Source organism: Saccopteryx leptura, chromosome 8 (genome assembly GCF_036850995.1).
Source record: "Saccopteryx leptura isolate mSacLep1 chromosome 8, mSacLep1_pri_phased_curated, whole genome shotgun sequence".
NCBI classification, from domain to species: Eukaryota; Metazoa; Chordata; class Mammalia; order Chiroptera; family Emballonuridae; genus Saccopteryx; species Saccopteryx leptura.
The window spans coordinates 67,243,259-67,264,594 of record NC_089510.1 but is presented as its reverse complement, the minus strand read 5'-3'; the positions used below and the strand labels follow the sequence as shown (position 1 = coordinate 67,264,594).

Sequence of the window (21,336 nt, the reverse complement as noted above, 5' to 3'; positions counted from 1 at the left end):
TACTATTTGCTTTTTCTTTTTGTTACATTGATAAGGTTCATAAATTTAAATTCTCCCAGATTCCAAAGGTGTGTGCCTTGTTTTTAGTTTTACTAAGTGATTATTTATTGAAATTTTCTTCTGAGTAATACTTTAATATTATCAAAATGAAAAGATACAATGAAAAATTTAGCATATTTTTCCTATTCCTTCAACAATGTCTCCTAAATGCTTTCAACCCTAACAGAACCTTAGGTTTGGGATGCAGGCTACTAATGTTTACATTATATATCTTCTCTCGAAAAGAATGATTTTCATGATTTGCATTTATTTGTATAACTATAATTAACAGTTTTTAAAAACTTCATTTTAATTTAACTGGTTTCTATTTTTACCAAAAGTTCTTTGATACTGTGATGTCCCAGCATTAATCCTTTAATTCTGAACCACTTCTTCATTGGTGTGTGCCTTCAGGAAAATGTTTCAATAACTGTGCTTCTGTCTTCATTCTTGAAAGTTTAAGAATGACTTAAATTTTTTTAAAATGTATTGATTTTAGTGAGAGAGGAAGAAAGAGAGAAAGAGAGAGAGAGAGAGAGAGAGAGAGAGAAACATTGACTGGGGATAGAACTGGCAATCTCTATGCTTTGGGACAGTGCTCTAACCAACTGAGCCATCCAGTGAAGACTAAGAATGACTTTTCTTTTCTTTTTAAGAGTGACTTTCTGTAACCTTCTGTTACATCCTGACTTGTGCCCTCCTACCCTAATTCCTATATTGAAGTCCTAACTCCCAATGTGTCTGTATTTGGAGACAGGACCTTTAAAGAGGTAATTAAGACTAAATGAGGTCATAAAGGTAGGACTCCAATCCAGTGGAACTGGTGACTTTACAAGAAGATACCCGGAGCGTATACACACAGAGAAAGGGCCATGAGAGGACACACGGAGAAGGAGGCTATCTGCAAGGAAGAAAGACCTCACAAGGAAGCAACCCTGCCAGCCCCTTGACCTTGCACTTCTAGCCTCTAGAACTGTCAGAAAAACATATGTCTGCTGTTTAAGTCACCCCATCTGCGGTATTTTGTTATGGTAGCCTGAGCAGACTAATATATCTTCATGTATGGATTTCCATGTACTGCAGAACGTAAAATCATTGGCTCATAAATTTTTTCATAGTGAGTTGTAGTCTTCAATCTCCAAAAGTTGGCATGGAGAGAGGGTGGAGTGGGGCTAGGAGGAGTATCTGGCTATTTCAAAAACAGTGCATGGATTTAGGAGGATGGCAGTCCAGTTTTCAGTTATCACTGAACTAGGTGGGAGAGGGTTTGACTTCTTCCAGACTTTCTCTTTTTGGAGACAGGAGGAGCTTGGATACATTTTTCTCAATTAAGCTCCATCAAAATTTTAAGTAGTAGAAATTTCCTCCATCCATCCTAATTCTAATAAGGTAGTAAGCTATTATTAGTTCTGTTGTCTTTTTCTTAGTCTTTATAAGAACAGAAGATTGAGGTAAGATCTTGCAGAAAATTTCCTCCTTTGGATAACTTTTATTGAAGATACTATCTCTACAGTCCCTGTCTCTAGGGACTAGTTCTGTAATTGTAGAAGGTACAAAGGACAAAGAGTTACAGAAATACATCTACAATTCGGGCCCAGTAGAAATCTCATGAAAACCATTTTTCTAATATATCACTTAATGGTCTGGAGGATTCAAAATAGCAGGTTATTGAGGTATCTGAATACTCCACCAGAGTGAGAAAGCTTACTTTTGTCTTTTGAGATCTGTACACTAATGATAGTATAGAGAATTTTACTAATACAAAATCCTCATGAACACCCTGGGCCCTGAACACCAGAACAGGGGGTTCTCCTCACCCCAGTTTCTAGCTAGAGAAGAGCTAAGAAGAGAGGATGCCCGGCCCCTGTAGTAGTGCTAGTGGAGAGCCAGCACAGGAATGATGAGTCAGAGAATGAGGATGTCCCTTGGTTTCTGTTCTTTCATTTGTTCAGTTCTTTATTCACTTTTCAACAAATCATGTTGTGTCACTATTAGAAAACCAGGCACAGTGTCAGGTGCTAGGTGAACATAATAAACCAAATATAGATAGCTCACGTGGCTACTGTTTCAGGAGCTTTTGGGTGGGTCCTCAGGCTGCGATGCACCCACGGCAAGTGTGTCCACACAGTGTAGGAATTCTCCCCCAAAGGCTCCCGTAGGTGACTGGTTGGAAGTTCTAGGTTAAGTGGGCAGATCTGACTTCCACATAAAGAAGCACTTTCTAACAATGAGCAGAGCAGCCTTCTTTTTGGGTAAGTTCCTAGCCACTGGAATGATTCAAGCTGAGGCTCTTAAGGTCAGTGGTTTTCAACTGTTGGTCCACAGACCGCTGCAGGTCCACCAGAAACTTCACTCTTTTGCATGAAATTTCTGGTTTTCTGGTACTGGTCTGTGGACCAGCGGTTGAAAACCACTGCATAAATGACATCTCAGAAGAATTGTGAGCTCTTTGAAGACAGATCTATGTCTCATTCAGTTTTGGAACTGGTGTCTCCCAGTGCCTGGCACATAGCAGGTATTCAATAATAGCTTGGTAGGTAAATGAATGGATGGATGAGTCAAGTGAAAGAGAGGTTGCAATAGATGATTTCTCAAAGCCTGTACAACTCTGAGATACAGTGATTTCAGATTCGGTCAGTGCTGCAAAAGGGCCCAAAATAAAGCTTCTCACCTGTAGCTCAAGAGTTGGCAAAACTTACCGTGCAAGGTGGCTGCATCCAGGGCTCTCCATCCACTTGCATTGGCAAGAGCTTGTTCGTCCTGGAACCCCGAGAACCAAGATAATACTGTGAGCTCCCAGAGTCAGAGAATCAGGGTTGTCCCCACCAGGGAAACAGGAGTGGGAAGCCCTTATCTGCCCACCTATGAACGGTTCTCCTAGACTCTCCTGGAGCTTTGTTAAAAATAGATTCCTGGACCCACCTCAGGGATATTGACTCGCTGGGTCCAGGAGTTTGCATTTAGGTAAGTACCATGGGTGATTCTGTTGTTCTGGTCCTCAGACCCTCCTGTGAGAAACACTGCCTTGGGCGAGCAACGAGAGTCACAGAAGTCTGGGAAACAATAGCCAACAAGTTTGGCAGCACTCCTACTGAGCAGACCTTCAGTCAAACAACCAGCTGGAGGACCTACAGATGGTACCCAAAACTTCACTGTGAAATGAGAAAGGTTATGAAATGGGAAAAGACCTGGTGTCTATGTTGAGGGAGAGTTTGCATCATGTCAATGTCCATGCCAACTTGTACAGAGTACAGCTCAGGTGTGAATGAGTCTTGCCTTGCTCCCAGTCCTAACCATCCTCTCTTTTATCTCTTGAACAACACGACACTCTGTGGTTGCATGAACTGTGGACCTGGCTTAGCTGGAAAATGAGGTCATTGGGAATATTGTTCCCATTGGTAGGAGAAACTGTTGTTTTCTTGCCTGGGACAAAGCTCTGGCACTTGGATTGTTTAAAGGAGAGAGACAAGGTCTTCTGACTTCCATCTGTGGAAAAGGTGTGAATTCGTTCGACATCATTTTGGGAGAAAAGTCAGGTCTCTTCAGAGGCCTCTGGTCTGGGTGGGCAAGGAACCATCACCCCCACTAGCCAGGAAGCCCTCACCTGGCAACTGCCCTGTTTTTAAAATTATAAAATGAGGGAGGCAAGTTGTGTTCTAATGTAGACGATCTCGGACTGGCCCTGGGGCTATTTAATAATAAAAAAAAACAATAAACCTAATAACAAAACAAATGGTAAAAGGAGAAAGTGGATTTTTGTTTTGGGGGCTGAGGAGAGAGTCGGAGAAGATGCTGGGGAGGGCTGGGCTCCTGGCTCAGCCTGTCTGTTTCTATTTGGAAACAGGTCTACTGAACATAGAGAGAGATCCTTCCCTCTTTTATGTGGCTTTTTTGATTCTTCCAGGATCACGATGTTTTATATTCTCTGGGGTCTAGAGAAGCTGTAGCTTAGATGTGCTGACTGGACCTACTCAGTGTAAAGAGTCAGGGAGACCGGGCAGGGAAGGAAGTACAGAGATTAATCTGGAAAAAGAGCGGCCCCAGCACAACAACAGCCCAGAGAAAGAGGGACAAAGCTTTGGGGGAATAATAGGAAAGACAGAGAAGACACAGAGAAAGAATGAAGAACAGGGATTAGTGGGGTAGACCTTCAGCTAAGAGACGTCAGGGAACCAGCTCAGGGGACCTTTCTGAGGGATGCAGAGAGTGTCGAGGGCAGAGTTCTCCTAAATGTGCTCTGAGGACACTTGCCCAAGAGGTTCTGGGGGAAAAGGGCTCTCTGGTCAAATCACTTGGGGAAACCTGCATGCTATGCAGGGAAACCTGTCCCCTCTAGGAGGTCCCCAAGGCTCACTAATTGATTTGATCTGTAGAAATAGAACGGGACAAGGGAAGACGTAAAGACTTCTGAAATAATCAGGTGGGAAGAGTCTGATTAGTTGCTCTGACGAAACAGAAGCAACTGAAATCAGAGGATCCCCTCCTTCAGACTCCTTCTCTTCTAGGAGTCTGCAGTGGCTGACCTGTGCTGTCCATACCCTGAAGAGTCATCTTCCTCTTAGTCAACTATGATGGGTTTCTTGGTGTTGCTGGGTTAGCTCTATAAAGGCATATAGGAGATAGGATAAAGGCACTATTCAAGAAAAAGCAGAGCAGAAAACCTGGTTTTTGCCAGTATACCCTTCGGCATACATCCAACATTTTAATTTGTAAAGATTAAAAAAGCAAGGAGTCTTACACTCCTGTTTAGAGAATTTCACCAATTTATTCTAAGGTCACAGCAAACTGGTTGTGGTCAGCCCTCTGGTTTATGTCCTGGATGATGACTTCATTATATCCTGGGAAGTGGTCTCCAAAGAAAGACACTCTTTATAAATGTTATCAAGTTCTGTCCCCCATGGTTCTCACACTCATATCTAAGAAGTTCAGGAGCCTTGGAGGCTGCTGGGTAATGAAGAAGATACCTGATGGTGACAGAGGAGCACTGGCCCAGCCTCCTGCCCGCACTCTTCAGGCCAGTGTAGATCTGCCCCATTTCCATGGCTCCCTCCAGCCCCACCACTTCAAGAAGCTGGTCGCTGAGGTCTGCAGAGGGAGACAAACAAAAACAGTACATACTCATCTCTCTCTTCCTCAGGCAGGTTTTGGTTAGAAGGTCTGGTTCCTATATGGCCAATTCAGACCTATCCATATCTCTTCACCTCCCACCAAATAGCATTTTCCTACTCGTTCTGAATAAGGAATTTCTTCACAGGTCATTGTACCTTTTTAGGGACAGAAACCCAGTTCTAGTGAAAAAAGGTTACGATTCAGAACATTTATTTACATCCAATAAATAGGTTGGCATATCAAGAGACTGCTTCAAATGTGGAGTAACATAAATGATGAACCAGCTAATTGTGAAATTATTTTCAAGCTAAAAAGACCCTGAATTGGGATTAATATAGGAAGGAATGTCGGTGAAGGTCATTATCCATAGCTGGATCAAGTTTCTCTTCTTTGAAAGTCTGAATAACATTTTGGCCCTACGGATGATGACTGATGGTTAATTAACCTCAATTTTGGCCTGTGGTAAACCAGTGGTGAGCCAACCTCCTTGGACATCCTTGGGGAAATCAGTGACCTTTTTCAGGACACCAGGTGCCTAATCTGAGCCAAGGAAAAGAATATTTCACCTATAGCAGATTATTCTGGGTCCACAGTAGAAAAAGAGGAACAGAAAATATTAGTCTCAGGCTCAGAGTCACATAGTACCGAAGGCCTCCCTCAGTGGCAATTACTTCTGATTCCACACCTGGAAGAGGTCCTTTTCTCCCCCGAAAGCTCCTGAGGTTTAGATTATGCCTGCCCAGTTTCTTGTGAAAGCAATGACAGGATTAAGACTTGATGTTGGGCTCAAGACTCACTTTTAGAACACAACTTTTATTTATTTAAAATAAAAGCAAAATAAAAGGGCAGATGCTTTTTAAAATTTTATTATTATTATTTTTTTTAGTGAGAAGAGGGAAGACTTCCTCTTGTGTGAAGACTTCCTTTAGTGAGAAGAGACAGACTCCCGCGTGTGCCCCAACTAGAATACACCCGGCAAGCCCACTAGGGGTGATACTCAAAGGGCAGGTTCTTTAAATGCTTCCACTCCTTTTCAAAGGGACTTTTTTCATTGGTTGTAACTAATTATTAACATCCTATTAATATCCACAAACTAAAAAAATTCTGTCAATGCTTTTGTTTATTTAACAGATGGCTTCTGTTTTCTAAGGAACCTCCTGATACATTGTAATAGTGTTTGTTAGCATTGGCAAGCAGATATTTCAGTTTCTTTTTTACTTTTTTTGTTTGTTTACAAGACTATTGTTTATAAAACATTCTCTTGAAGGATGTATTTCTAGTGAAGACAGTTAAACAAACCATTGGGTTGACCACAAAATGTGTCAACATTGCTAATGTCTAACCTACTGGTGATCACTGATGAACATCAACTGCCAACAGATCCACAAATTGCATTAGTCTTTTAGTGACAGGCATGTAGCTTTGCCCTCTACATCCATCGAAACTCCAATTCTCCTTCTCTGGTACTCTTTTCTTTTCTTTTTTTCCCCCACATCTATGAAAAGATGCTGTCTCCTTAATGTCTCCATCTCATTTGGACTTGGGACAAGAAGTCATGAAAGGGCAATGTTTGTTTAGGAGAACACTCCAGGCTCTCTTAAGAAGTTTACTTCCAATAAACAACACATGTCTAAACCTCTACAGTCACTTAATTAGTTCCCTTCTTACCAAAGCGTGTTAAATAACCATTGGATAATCCTTTTTAAATTTAAAGACATTAAATCCCCCCCCCCCATTGATTTGAGAGAGAAAGGGAGAGTGAGAGAGAGGAATGGGGAGGGAAGCAGCAACTCGTTCCACCAGTTGCTCCATTTAGTTGCTCATTGATTGCTTCTCATACATGACCTGAATAAGAGTCAAACCAGAGACCTTGGCACTAAAGGACGACATTCTATCCACTGAGCAACCCAGTCAGGGCACAGCATTGGATAATCTTAATTTACTGTGTCATTTTAACAGTGTCTGTGAAATCAACACGGGTTATGAAAGAGTGATAGAGAAGAGAAGAGGAGGAGAAAGAGCAAGAGAAGGAAAGGAGGAGGAGGAGGAAGAGGAGGGAGGAGAGAAAAACAGAATGTATCTAGGGATGAAGAAGGTGGAGGAGTTATATTGGAGTAGCAGGAAGGAAGAGAAAAGAGAAACAGAACTTCAAAAAAGTTTCTTTAGTGGCAGAGAGACAGATGTTTTATAAAATGTTGCTCTTTGACCAGGCTTTGGTATCTGACAGAGCTGTGATAGTTCATTGTTTCCTCTCCTTGAAACATTTCCTCCTAAGGAGACCTTCTAAGACTTAATGGACTCAAGTGTTTCAGCTCCTATAATGACTTGGTCTTTTAACAAATTTTCCTGTTGAATGGCTTTAACTCTAAAGTTGTTATCACTTCCTACACATTACCTTGCAGTTATCCCTTCCCACACATTACCTTGTTTCCTGGCTCTGGAAGAGAAGTAATGAAGGCTGATCTCATCAGCATGGTGGGTGTGTGGGGGGCAGGGGCTTGCGTAAATATGGAACTGAGGAGATAATGTTGGTGCAAGGATGTTGGTATACTTTTTGTCATTATGCCTTTGAATTTATACTCTGAATCTTCCCTGGCATAAAGAGGTTAGGATGACTCCTGTTTAGTACTGAAGGAAGACATGACTGTTCTTCTATTTCTCTACCATTGCTTATCTGACTCTTCTTTCAACTTCCTAGAATGCCTACCAGAAAATTCTGATATAAAGTAACTTATTTATCTCTGTTTCCCAAACTTACTGGGCACAAGACTCTTCTCTTGTATGATACTTATAGAGTTCTCGGTAGTTTTCTTTGGAAAGCACTTTGGGAAATTCTGGCATCACTGACTTACTTTTGCTTTTTCTGGCACAGAGATACTTATGCACAAATTAAATTTGGTATTAAAATGAAACAAAATAGAGTGCAAATAAATGTCCAGGCACACAAAACAATTAGATCTTTAGAACTTAGAATCCAGGATCAGGACATCTGGTATACCAGGTATCTATTTTACCTTAGGTACCAATGATTTAGAATGTTGTTTTGGCAATTCATATCATCTCTATACTGTCTTTACATGCTTCAAGTCATTTGTATTTAAGATGAAGTGTCCAAACACCTTAGTAAAACAGGAATTCATTTATTCACTCATTTATTTACTCATTCAAAACTTACTGAGTAGCAACCAACTGCCAGGCACTCTGTTAAGAACTGGGGATACAAGATACGTTAGTTTGGAAGGATTTTTGACCAAGAGGGAGAAAAGTGTTAAGTGTAGAAAATGCTCTAATTGAACTATAGGAAAAGGGAGGACTGAGTACTGATTCCAACTGGCCAGAGTATGGAAGGAAGGTGTCACTGACATTTAAGAAAGGTCTTGAAGGATGACTACCAAGATAATTTGCTGGGTTAAGGAGAAAAAGGAAGGATATTCCAGGGACAGGAATGATTATGTGTAGTATTGGATAGTCCCAGGATGAGGAGAGAATTCATTTAGCAATAAACCCACTTGGCAATTTTACTAGAGAATGTAAAAAGTATTCCTACCCCAGGAGATTTATTGTCCAGAGATTCCCCCCCACCCACCTCCAGAACTATAAAAAGAGGGTCTTTGGGCGGGGCACAGCTTGTAGCAACCATAGAGCTAGGCCTTTCAGTACTGCTCTTGGTAACAAAACCTTGTGTAGTGCTCTGTGTGCAGTGAACAATTAATATGCAGTCTCTAAGAAAGGACAAAGGTGAATGGGAAGATCAAAAGGGGAGAATGTGGAAGCAAAGAAAGAAGAGCAAAGACTAGTATTTTCGATTTGATCTACTTGATTCCAATTTCAGCATGCAATTTTATACTTGGAAATCTGTTCATGTCATGCCCACACCAAAAATCCTTCAGGCATAACACCAAGTGCTGGGAAGAGAGAGCTGTGCAGTCTTTCACACCTGTGATGAGAGAGGAAGCTGGCAGAAAACTTTTTGGAAAGAAACATTTATACTGCTGATTCATTAATTTTTTTCTTGATACTGATCACAAGAAATCATCGACAGAACCTAAGTTCATACAAATATGACATTGTAGCATCATTTATAATACAGGCATACCTTGTTTGATTGTTCTTTGTTTTACTGCCTTTTTTACAAATTGAAGGCAAAACCCTCCAGGAACAAAAAGATTGCCACTCGCTTTATTGCAACACTTGCTTTATGTGGTTGCCTGAAACTTAATCCACAATGTCTCCAAGGTATGCCTGTATTTGAATTTCCTCCTCCCCCATTTCCATCTGTATGAAAATAGGTAAATAAATTATATGGCATCTATATGATAGACTTTTATGCTACCATTTAAATATTTACAAAATTTTAAAAACATTAAAGATGTATATGTTATAATGTTAAGTGCAAGGGAGGGATATAAACTTCCTTGTACAGCCTGCTCTCGACCATGTAAGACAATGCATAGAAAAAAAGGACAAATTACCATAAAATCATAAAGATGGTGAGTTCTGGGTAATGAGATTAAAGGTGATAATTATTTTCTACTTTATGCTTTTCTAAGTGTTTCATATTTTCTATATGTATATATTAATGTTAAATCTTAAAGGTCCTTAAAAGAAACCCTATCGACTGCTCTTTATACTTGTAAAGATGATGTAAACACCCTGGCTCAGTGCCCAAGGCCCATCCTCATTTGGCAAGAGGCTGCCTGTGCAGTTTCATTTCCTGACACTGTAGGGCTTGGTCCCAGCTCCAGACATACACAACACGCAGTTCCCTCCTTTGTGCCACTACGTATGCTGCACCCCTGCCTGAAACGCCCTCTTCCACCTCTACTGTCCATCCAAACTCAGCTCAGGTGTCATCAACTTCAAAAACCTCCCTGGAGTTTCCATGCCTGCAGTTTGATTTAGATACTCCTCCGTCAACTTCCCCAGGTTGATACGGTCAAAGAAAGAACAAGGCGCTGGATGTATTGTTGTGGTGATTACTATCCCATAGGACCAAGTTTGAATTGGGAAGGAGATAGAGGACTGGATGAAAAGCGAGAAGGCAGTTAATAGACTTGATGAGTTCTAGGAGCAGGTGTTCTGAGATAGTGGGAGGAAGAAGTTTGAAACGAAGGGCTGGTACATGACAAGTTCCACCTGTGGCCCCAAGTGGGGGATGGTGACAAGGGTAAGACAAGGAGAAATGAGGCAAGTTCAGTGGTTCCTAAACTTTGCTGAGTTAGAGTTACAGCAGGTTCTCAAATAATGTCATTTTGTTCAACATTGCTTCATTGTAACATTGCTGAAATGCCACAGGAACTCGTCTTGTTTATATCAATTCGTCTATGGCAAAATTAGTTTCATTGTACATTATTTTGCTTAAAGTTATAGAACCTATTGATGATGTTAATTAAGTGAGGGCTTACTGTACTTGGAAAGTTTTGTTTTTTGGTTTTTTTATTTTATTTTTTTACAGATAATGATGCCTAGGTTGTATAACTAGTTAAATTAGAATGTGTGGGCCTGGAGTTAGGCGTCGCTATTTGTTTTTAGATTCTGAAATGAAGCACAGCTTGGGAACCACTGGGCTCTGGTTTTGGATGCATCATCCCCACAGACCACTGTGTGGTCTTGGAGGATCAGCATCAGCATCACCTGGGAACTTGTTACAAATGCAAATTCGCAGGCCCCACCCCACATCCACTGAGTCAGAAACTGTCTTGGGTTGTGCCCAATAGTCTGTTCTAACAAGCCCTCAAGAAGATTCTTGGGCATGCTCAGTTTGAGACCTTGAGCCCCAGGCAACAGAACTGCCCCAAACATATGCAGGAGTTGGAGTGAAAAGGAATATCAGTAAATTACTTCCTGATTGCTTTGGTCTAGAGCTTCTTTGCTTGAAATTTAGGAATGAGGAATAACGACACTGACCTCAAAGTGTGGTTATGAGATTAAATGGCAGAGCAGCATGTGTAAGAGTGGGCACTAAAATTATATTAGTTCATTTTCCTTTTCTATTCCATTCATCCCGACGACTGCCAACAATCTCTAATTGTCTATCTACCTTCTTAGAGCTGTACACAAGAGTCCCCAAACCAAAATATTTGGGCTAAATCATTTAAAGAAAATCTTCCATAGTCCTCATTAGTTCACACATGCACAGAGAGGCAGCGAATCCAGGTGAGCTTTACATTAAATGGGCATCCTGCTCAGTCTGTTTTTTACTCCTTTAGTCTCTTCCCAGATTCTGTGCCTTTGCCTACTTCTTTGATCTCAACAGCCCCATTTTGCTTTTATGTTTTTGGTCCTACCTATGGTGGGGGTGGAGTGGGGGAGGGGTTTGGAACTTAAAACTGACAGATAAAGGCTGGGAGAACACACACACACACGCACACACACACAGTGTCCGTAAAGTCATGGTGCACTTTTGACCGGTCACAGGAAAGCAACAAAAGACCATAGAAATGTGAAATCTGCAGCAAATAAAAGGAAAACTCTCCCAGTTTCATACCTATTCAGTGCAGTTCAATGTGGGCTCACGCACAGATTTTTTTAGGGCTCCTTAGGTAGCTATCCCGTATAGCCTCTACAGACTCGTCACTGACTGATGGCCTACCAGAACGGGGTTTCTCCACCAAACTGCCGGTTTCCTTCAACCGCTTATCCCACCAAGTAATGTTATTCCTATGTGGTGGGCGCTTCGTTATAATTGCACCGATATTCACATTGCACTTTGGTCATGGATTTGAATTTAGCGAGCCACAGAACACATTGACCTTTCCTCTGTACCGTCCACATCTCGACTGGCATGGCTGTGGGCTGCTTCGCTGTATACACGGTGTTACGTCATCATCTGCATATGCACACATGCTGCCACATCATCCTACAGAAACTGGGAGGGTTTTCCTTTTATTTGCTGCAGATTTCACATTTCTATCGTCTTTTGTTGCTTTCCTGTGACCGGTCAAAAGTGCACCATGACTTTACGGACACACTGTGTGTGTGTGTGTGTGTGTGTGTGTATTATATATACACACCTATTTATATATATATATAGGTGAATATATACACATATTGTATTTTTTTAAGTGAGAGGAGGGGAGATAGTGAGATAGACTCCTGCATGTGCCCTGACCAGGATCTACATGGCAACCCCTGTCTGGGACTGATGCTTGAATCAACTGAGCTATTCTCAGTGCCTGAGGCTGATGCTCCAACCAACTGAGTCAATGGCTGTGGGAGGGGAAGAGAGAGAGAAGGGGAGAGGGAAGGGTGGAGAAGCAGATGGTCGCTTCTCCTGTGTGCCCTGACCAGGGATCAAACCTGGATGTCCACACACAGGGCCGACACTCTATCCACTGAGCAGGCCAGCCAGGACAGAGCTCTTATATTTAAGAGGCATATCTGATCTTTCCACTCCCCACTTAAGACCCTTCAGTGGCTCTGGAAGTCTAAGGGACAATGTTTTAGTTCCTTAGCTAAGCATGCAACATCAGTTGCTCTCTGGTCTCTTCCCTGCACAGGTAACCTGTTGCTGGAGAACCCCCTTCTCTCTGCTGGGATTCCCCAAGCACCATGCTTCTTCCTTCTCCTGTGCTCAGATGGTGGATCTCATCTATGACAACTGTTTCTGGTCATCTAATTCTCCCACGGCCACTGAGAGTTGTAGGCGGGGCTGTGTTCTTGTTTTGTTTCTTTGCATCCCTAGCAACTAGCTCAGCCCTTGGTATATAAAAGGTTCCCAATAAATGTTTGTTGAATAAACTGAATCAGATACTTGTTTTAGTACCAAAGACCTTGACAGATTTGGCCCGAAAGAGAAAATGATAATGATTAATTAATAATAATAATGATAATAATAACTACTTTCCTTGATTGAACTAGGTAACAGGCTTTCCATGAATTAGCTCATTTAGCCTGCAGATAACACAAAGTGATGACCTTGTCTGGTTTTTGCCTCTTTCCCATAATGCATAATGTTTGTGTTCTTTCTCATCATGGCTGCTGGTTCACATTAATGAAAATTCCGTCATTTAAGATGCAAGAAAAACAGAGGATATATGGGTGTCATGATCTGGGCTCCTCATTTGTGGTGATTTGTGGATTAGAGCTTCAACATATAAACTTTTAGGGGGACAAAATTCCCCCACATCCCTGGCCTTGACAGGGACAATAAAATCTACTTCATGAGTGATTTTGAGAACAAAAGAGTTAAAGAATGTGAAGGTATTCTGTAAATTACAGTTAGTAATGTCCTTATCACTCTGTTATTGAGAAGCTGACATGCACTGGGGTTGCATGGGACCTTCCTACTCTCTTCAGAAAGGAAGGATACAAGCCCAGCTCTGCCCTGCGGTAGGGCCAGGTTCAGTCCCCACAGTCTAGACAGGTGAGTGCAGCTGGCAGGCCTCTCTCAGACTTGGTCTGCCAAGACTGTAGCAGGCTCACCTTGGGCTCCTCTCCTCCCTCCAAATTTCCATGGAGATGAGCCACGTGCCCTCGGCGGCTCAGGCATCCAAAGCCCGACAAAGCCATGCACTGATCAGTCGCCTAAGCTTCCCACTGGGTCAGGTTTGTGCAGATGAAAGATGGCTCCTAGCTAAAGAGCTTCAAAGCGGGCTTGGAAGCATGGCCACCTGAAAACAGCCTGGGGGTGGGCAGATGGAAAGGACCCCAAAAGACTGTGTCCTGATCTTCCAAAGAGGAGGGGTCTTTGAGGTTTCCTTGGGTACAAAAAGGAAGAAAGGAAGGTTGTAACTGGCCAAACAGACCCCCCCCCCCTTCCCACCTGGCCTCTCAAAGCACCAGGCTCACAGGTATCCCAACCATAACCGACCTCAAGAACAGTCTATGGCCAATGCTTGCCCTAGAGCTCTCAACTCAGATACAGGGTAGGGGAGATGGCCCCCAACCAGCCGACTCCACAGGCAGGAGGGCTCTTTCCCGGCATTCTGTAAACACAACATGAAGACTATGCTCTAAGGCAGGCTGGAAGCTTGGACTGTAGACAGGCGGGGGTCTGAATCCTATCGCTTGGCACTCACTAGTCTTATTACCTTGGGAGGAGTCACTTCTCTGAGTCTGTTTTTTTATCTGGAAAATGTGGATCTAAAAGCTCACTAACAGGGTTGTTGTGAGGCTCAGAAGTGATGCCACCAAGCACCCAGCACAGAGAGCACACACAGGCCTTCAAGAAACAGTGGCTGTTATTGTGATGTTTTGTTTACTTAGAAAGGGACTTTCCCTCAGGAAATTCTGATTTTGCTACATGGTAAGTGCATGGCCTTCTGCAGATGGTAATTGATGTAACCCAGGTAAGGCAGTGCAGGAGGAGGAAGGTGGGGGGTAGTAGAGGTGTGGGGAGGGTGGGGGAAGAAGAGGGGGGAGAGAGAGGGGGAAGAATAGGGTGCTGAGGAAGAGAAGGACAGGGATTCCATGAAGGGCTGAGATACTGTGACCTTGAGATTTTAGGGTAACTGCCCCTCCTGATGAGTAGAGTATCCCTATTTCTACTTCTTTTACTTGAAAACAGGGAGGATACTTAGCTTTTTATTTGGAAATGAGTTCCTTTAGTTCCTTTCCTTTCCTTGTGTGTGTACAAGTGTGCAATGCAATCTCACAACAATCAGGCCTTCCCTTGTTTCTGGGCTGAGCAAGGAGGGAGCAGAGTAGGATCTGAAGATCTTTCAGGCATGGATTTGATACCCTCAGTCCAGCTGGGCACCCACTCTGAGGGAGTTGTGTTTGTGCCCTGCCCTCATCACACTGATTGCAGGTTTCTTCGACTCCCAGGGGTCAGTAAAGCCCCATCAGGGCATAGAAATGGTCAGACCCTAATCCAGATGGAAGCAGGCAGAAAGGAGATCCAGCAAGAGCCTCTGCTTTCTGAAGAGTAGAGAGGCTGCAGGGTTGGAAGGAGAGGGAATGTGTTGGCCCAGCAGGCAGGGCCTGGGATTTCAGACCGTGCACTGGCTATCTGGCTATCTGGTTGTGAGACATTGGGCAAGTCTCTTCCCTCCTCGGGACCTTCATTTTCCCATGCTGGGGGTGAGGGCATTCTGTCCTATGGTCTGTCTGAGCTCTTCCAACAATGGCACTGGAGCCTGGATTTCCTGACTGTCTGGGTCAAGAGCAGATTGGCAGCAGTCCTTGCCGTTCCTCACACTGCGGAAGACAGAATGTTCAGCTCAGCCTGACACTGAGGCAAGTGCTGGCTCACACTGACCATGGTTGTTGGTTCCAGAAAGCCTGTTTGAGCGGTGGGGTGGGGATCCTCTGTTTGGGTGGCATTAGGCAGGATTCTGATGAAGGCTCTGTATGTTGGGGAGGGCCTTCTAAATCCCTTTATACTAAGGGTCAGCTGCTTCAAAAGGGGAGAAGCAATTTGCTGGCAGAGTTGTGTGGAGGGGACTTTCTCAGGAAGATGGGATTTCCTGAAACTGGCTCTGAAGTAAAGGTCTAACATCACCATGCCGCTAAGAAAAACCAAGGGTGAGGATGTCTTGTAAGGTTTGGGAAACTGAGCTACAGGGAATCTTGACTGGGTGGTCCCAGTGAGGATGTGAAAAGAATGACCATTCCTGGGCAAGGACTCTAGGCCAGGCCTAGGGTTTTACAAAGGTTATTGCTTTTAATCCATGTGACAGTTCTGTCAGGTAGAATCTATTATCCCAATTAAAATAAAATAAAAATAGCAATGCCATCCTTGAGGCTTGGAGAGATGGAAGAATTTGCCTAATATCACAAAGCTGGAATGTGGTACAGCTGGAATTCAAACCCGACTGACTCCAAAAATGAACTAAATATAAAGGACTCAAGGCAGAGACAAGCTCTCTTCAAGTGCTAGGGTCTCTGAAGACAGGGAAGTGAGCTTGGTGTGGAATGAGCCTCACCTTAGCTCCTCTCAGGGAAGAATTCTTGGCAATGCAATCCTATTAAGTGGAAGGCTGAGTTTCTTGACCTGATGGCCGAATACTGGTTGGTGTATTATCTGGCATTACTTTGCTCCCTGAGCTCAAGAAGTGTCAATTGCAGGCATAGTGTATGTAATAAAAGCAAACAGTGGTGAACTAGAAAGTTCAACTCAAACCATGACATACAGAAGGTATACTGCAGAAATCTACCCCGACCAAATGCATCACAGCTCAGAAAGATGCACACACCACCCACCTGCCCCAGAAAGGCACAGCTAGAGGAGAGTTGCAATCGGGAAGGGTGTTTTCTGGCTGTCGGGTCAGGATCTGCCAGAAGTGGGGAGGAGGGAGAGTACTGTGATGTGTATGGAAAGAATGCCATGTTTGGAATTCTAGGACTTGGCTCTAGTCCCAGATCCACCAATTAGTATGGCCTTGGACAGGTCAATTAACCTCCTTGGGCCTCATTTTTTCTAATTATAAAGTGTTTCTGTAGGGGATTAAAGTAAGATGATGAATGTAAAATGGTTTTAACATCTAGTGCTAAGTTCAAGTAGGTGCTTAACAAATGTTGAATGAATTGGCCTGAAAATGGGAAGCGATGGGTGCTGGCAGTGTGCTGGAAGTGGAAAAGATGCAGGCCCCTGTTTAAGGGCATCCATTCTGTGCCTGGAAGCTGCTTGCGTTGGGAGGGGTTGGGTGTGGAGGCAGACAGGGGAAGGTCGAGCCTGCGGGCAGTGCTAGGATCCTGTTGGCTGGTTTGTGGGGAAGAAGGAATCTCCTTTCTGGCAGATAAAATATATTATGCTCAATTTGTTAAAGATGGAGCTGCCCACGTGGAAGCTCATTGCCCAGGTGATAATATTAGTTGCCTTTCTTGCTTGGGATGGGTGTGATTATATTAATATGTGTTGGGGGAGGGCTTTCGCGCCAAAAGGTTTTAAAAGGAAGAGAGATCACATTCCGGGGCAAGAGTGATTACTTTCTAGGAGAAGCCCATGCTGCAGGAGAGCAGGGAAAGGCCATGTGGAGGAGGCCAAGAGAAGCAGCCAAGATGGTGGAGTGCTGAAGGAGAAGCCAGTTTGTGCAGAGAGAAGGAGATGGGGAACAGAGGTAAATAAGACTGGTGAGGTTAGAAACCTTTGATTCTAGGAAACTCAGATAAGTCAGTGGTTTTGGGAGCCCTGAATGGAAAGGGAAGTGTTTTCCCACTGTGTGTATTTCTTGCCCACAGGGTACAAGCTAGGATTAAAGCTAATGGCCCACCAGTTCTTGGCTCCATTGTTTCATTACTGTCTGTTCAAATCAAATATGAACCTGCACTGGCCAGGCGGCTGTGATGGTGGCCGTGGCTACTGGCTTTACATTTGGTGCAGTCTGTGGCAGGATTCGATACAGTTCAGTATGGAGCCACCACCACCTTTGAGCGGTGGAGTAGAGGACTGGCTGCTGTTATGGTTCCCCATGGCTGTCCTTTTGTGGGCCGTAGGCTGGCTGACGTTTACAGCCATGTGTGAGGAAGCCAAGAGCTCTGTGGAAGAGGCTGCCCGGGACCTGCAAACTGAGCAGTGGAAGGAGCTGGAGCAAACATGGGAGAAAGAGATGCTGACCCTGGAGCTGGAGCAAGCACTGGGGGAGGCCGACCAGGTTCGTGAGATTCTCTTGGAAATGGAGCAGCCGCTGGAGAAGAAATCATAGGTTTATGAGTTGCAGATTGCCCTGGACGTTGTGGACAGCCAGCAGCAGTGGGAGGCTGGGGCTGAGGCTGGAGCTGGGCTGCAAGGCCTGTTGAGCAAAAGGCGGCGGCGGCAGCCCAGGGCTCGAGCCCGGCAGTAGGAGCTGATGTTTTCAGTTCCTCTTTGCAGGATGAGGTGAATCGGGCTGGAGATGCGATCCGCAGTCTCCGGAAGGTGAGAGGCCAGCAGCAAGGAGTATCTACTATACCCCTGGTAGGTCTGTGATTTTGAGACATAGGGGTGCATGCCATCATGCTCTCTGGAGTAGAGATGGAATTGCTGACTGCCATTGCCATGTGCTCCTCTTTGGGACAGTGTAAGACAGGGGTCCCCAAACTTTTTACACAGGGGGCCAGTTCACTGTCCCTCAGACCGTTGGAGGGCCGGACTATAAGAAAAAACTATGAACAAATCCCTATGCACACTGCACATATCTTATTTTAAAGTAAAAAAACCAAAACGGGAACAAATACAATATTTAAAATGAAGAACAAGTAAATATAAATCAACAAACTGACCAGTATTTCAGTGGGAACTATGGGCCTGCTTTTGGCTAATGAGATGGTCAATGTGCTCCTCTCACTGACCACCAATGAAAGAGGTGCCCCTTCCGGAAGTGCGGCGGGGGCCAGATAAATGGCCTCAGGGGGCCGCATGTGGCCCGTGGGCCGTAGTTTGGGGACCCCTGGTGTAAGACCTACCAGGATGGCAGGGATGAGGGGGGTGGCTGAGGCCCCACGTGCGTGGACTGATTCCTGGACTACAACCGGAGTGGGCACTAGATCCTTTGTTGGATGGACTTATGGATTTTGGATGATGTGAAATTCCTGATGGGGGTGGGGAGCGGCTTTGCTGGAGGCCCTTTCCCTGTCTCAGGAAGCTTTTCCCATGGCTGGAAAGAAGGCCAAGGACATTTTGCACTTTTGGCAAAGTACTCAGAGACTGGTGAAATGTACCTTTGTAATTGTTGAAATTGTATGATTTGTCATGTATTTGTAATTTGTATGATGTGCCTAATTTCCTTGCACAGGGATGCTGGTGGTGTAGATTGTGGGTAGTAAAGTGAGCATAGGGGTGGATTGTTAGGCAGATAAAATATATTATGCTCACTTTGTTAAAGATGGCATTGCCCACGTGGAAGCCTGTCACCCAGGTGATAATATTAGTTGCCCTTCTTGCTTGGGATAGGCGTGATTATGTTAATATGTGTTGGGGGAGGGCTTTCACGCCAAAAGATTTTATCTTTTTTTTTTTTTTTTTTTTTTTTTTTCATTTTTCTGAAGCTGGAAACAGGGAGAGACAGTCAGAAAGACTCCCGCATGCGCCCGACCGGGATCCACCCGGCACGCCCACCATGGGGCGGCGCTCTGCCCACCAGGGGGCGATGCTCTGCCCATCCTGGGCGTCGCCATATTGCGACCAGAGCCACTCTAGCGCCTGGGGCAGAGGCCGAGGAGCCATCCCCAGCGCCCGGGCCATCTTTGCTCCAATGGAGCCTTGGCTGCGGGAGGGGAAGAGAGAGACAGAGAGGAAAGCGCGGCGGAGGGGTGGAGAAGCAAATGGGCGCTTCTCCTGTGTGCCCTGGCCAGGAATCAAACCCGGGTCCTCCGCACGCTAGGCCGACGCTCTACCGCTGAGCCAACCGGCCAGGGCCGCCAAAAGATTTTAAAAGGAAGAAAGAACACGTTGTTCCAGGGGAAGAGTGATTATGTTCTAGGAGGAGCCCATGCTGTAGGAGAACAGAGAAAGGCCACGTGGTGGAGAGGAGAGGCAGCCAAGATGGTGGAGTGCTGAAGGAGAAGCCAGTTTGTGCACAGAGAAGGAGATGGGGAACAGAGGTGAATAAGGCTGGTGAGGTAGAAACCTTTGATTCTAGGAAACTCGGATAAGTCAGTGGCTTTGGGAGCCCTGAATGGAAAGGGAAGTGTTTTCCCACTGTGTGTATTTCTTGCCCGCCGGGTGCAAGCTAGGATTAAAGCTAATGGCTCACCAGTTCTTGGGTCCATTGTTTCATTACTGTCTGTCCAAATCAAATGTGAACCTACATGGGCCAAGTGGCTATGATGGTGGCCGTGGCTACTGTCTTTTCCCTCCCTCCCTCCCTCCCTCCCTCCCTCCCTCCCTCCCTCCCTCCCTCCCTCCCTTCCTTCCTTCCTTCCTTCCTTCCTTCCTTCCTTCCTTTCCTCCTTCCTCCCTTTCCTCCTTCCTCCCCTCCTTCCCTCCCTCCCTTTCTTCCTTCCTTTCTTTAAGTGAGAGGAGGGGAGATAATAAAGATGGACTCCTGCATGTGCCCCGACTATGATCCACCTGGCAACCCCCATCTGGGGCTGATGCTTGAATCAACCAAGCTCTCAGTGCCTGGAGCACATGCTCAAACCAATCAAGCCACTGGCTGCGGAAGGAGAAGAGGGAGAGAAGGGGAAGAGGGAGAGAAAGAGAAGCAGATGGTTGCTTTTCTTGTGTGCTGTGACCAGAGATTGAACCCAGGATGACTGCGTGCTGATCTGATGCTCTATCCACTGAGCAAACTGGCCAGGGCCACAGGGCCATGTGCTTGCAGTTATTTTATTGTCTCCTCTGAGCTCTAGCGCCTTACCTGAGAGTATGACTCACAGATGGCTAAATGGCATTCCATTCCCTTGCTTTAGGATTAAGGGTATGGTACATACAATGAGTGAAACTCTAAATGGGCACAGTGCACAGGCAGATTGAACCATGTGTGCCCTGCAAAGTAGTGAAGAAGACAACTAACTTTGAAGCAGGAGGGCTTTCCCCTTCCCAGACAAGGCCTCGGCGCTTGGGGTTCAGATCTGTTGACTACATGCATTTGCTGGAAGAAGTCTCTGTGAGTGCCTGCTCTGCTGGTTTGAGGACCAGGCTAGTGAGGCGCACCTGTGAGCTGCACACTGGCCGGATAGACTTGCAGAGGTCCTGGTTAGCTATTACCTAATTATGTGCCTCTTTGTGAGATTATTTCATTGACATCTGGCTCCCGTACTTCCTACTTGGCTATATAGACTATGTCTGTTTTTGCTCATTATTGTTCCCTGGTACCTGGCACTTGGTAAGTGCTTCATAAATGTGTGTTAAATAAATGACAGTATATCTTCACTGATGGGAAATTGATTCAAAGCTTTCTGGCCCTGGCCAGTTAGCTCAGTAAGTTAGAGCAAAATCCCAAAATGAGAGCATCATCCCAAAGTGACAAGGTTGCGGGTTCGATCTCAAGTCCAGGCACGCAGGAAGCAACCATTGAATGCACAAGTAAGTGTAAGAATAAGTGAATGCTTCCCCCCCCCCTTTCTTTCCCTTCCTCTCTCTCTCTGGAAAAAAAAAATCAATAAAAATTAAGCCCTGGCCAGATAGCTCCGTTGAGTGTCATCCAGAAGCACAGAAGTTGCTGGTTCAATCCCTGGTCAAGGCACACACAGAAAGAGCTTGATGTTCCTGTCTCTCTGTTTCTCTTTCCCTACCTCTCTCTTAAAAAACAAACAAAAAAACAAAGTGTACATTCTACCAACAATGTTTGTCATTTTTTTTTGTTTTGTTTTTTTCCACCAGGA

At 44.6% G+C, this 21,336-nt stretch overlaps 1 protein-coding gene across 9 annotated transcripts in view; it reads right to left on the bottom strand.

Moving 5' to 3' along the window:
• DGKG (diacylglycerol kinase gamma) overlaps positions 1–21,336 on the bottom strand; it is a 237,372-nt gene that overhangs the window by 26,363 nt on the left and 189,673 nt on the right. For all 9 annotated transcript variants that reach the window (XR_010746779.1, XR_010746780.1, XR_010746781.1 and 6 more), the window contains 2 exons: positions 5,004–5,124; positions 2,739–2,799 (listed from right to left, as the gene is read on the bottom strand). Coding sequence is in view for 6 of the 9 variants with exons in the window: in XM_066346986.1 (XP_066203083.1) it covers positions 2,739–2,799; positions 5,004–5,124 (182 nt within the window). In the remaining 3 variants the exon portion in view is untranslated. The remainder of the gene's footprint in view (positions 1–2,738; positions 2,800–5,003; positions 5,125–21,336) is intronic.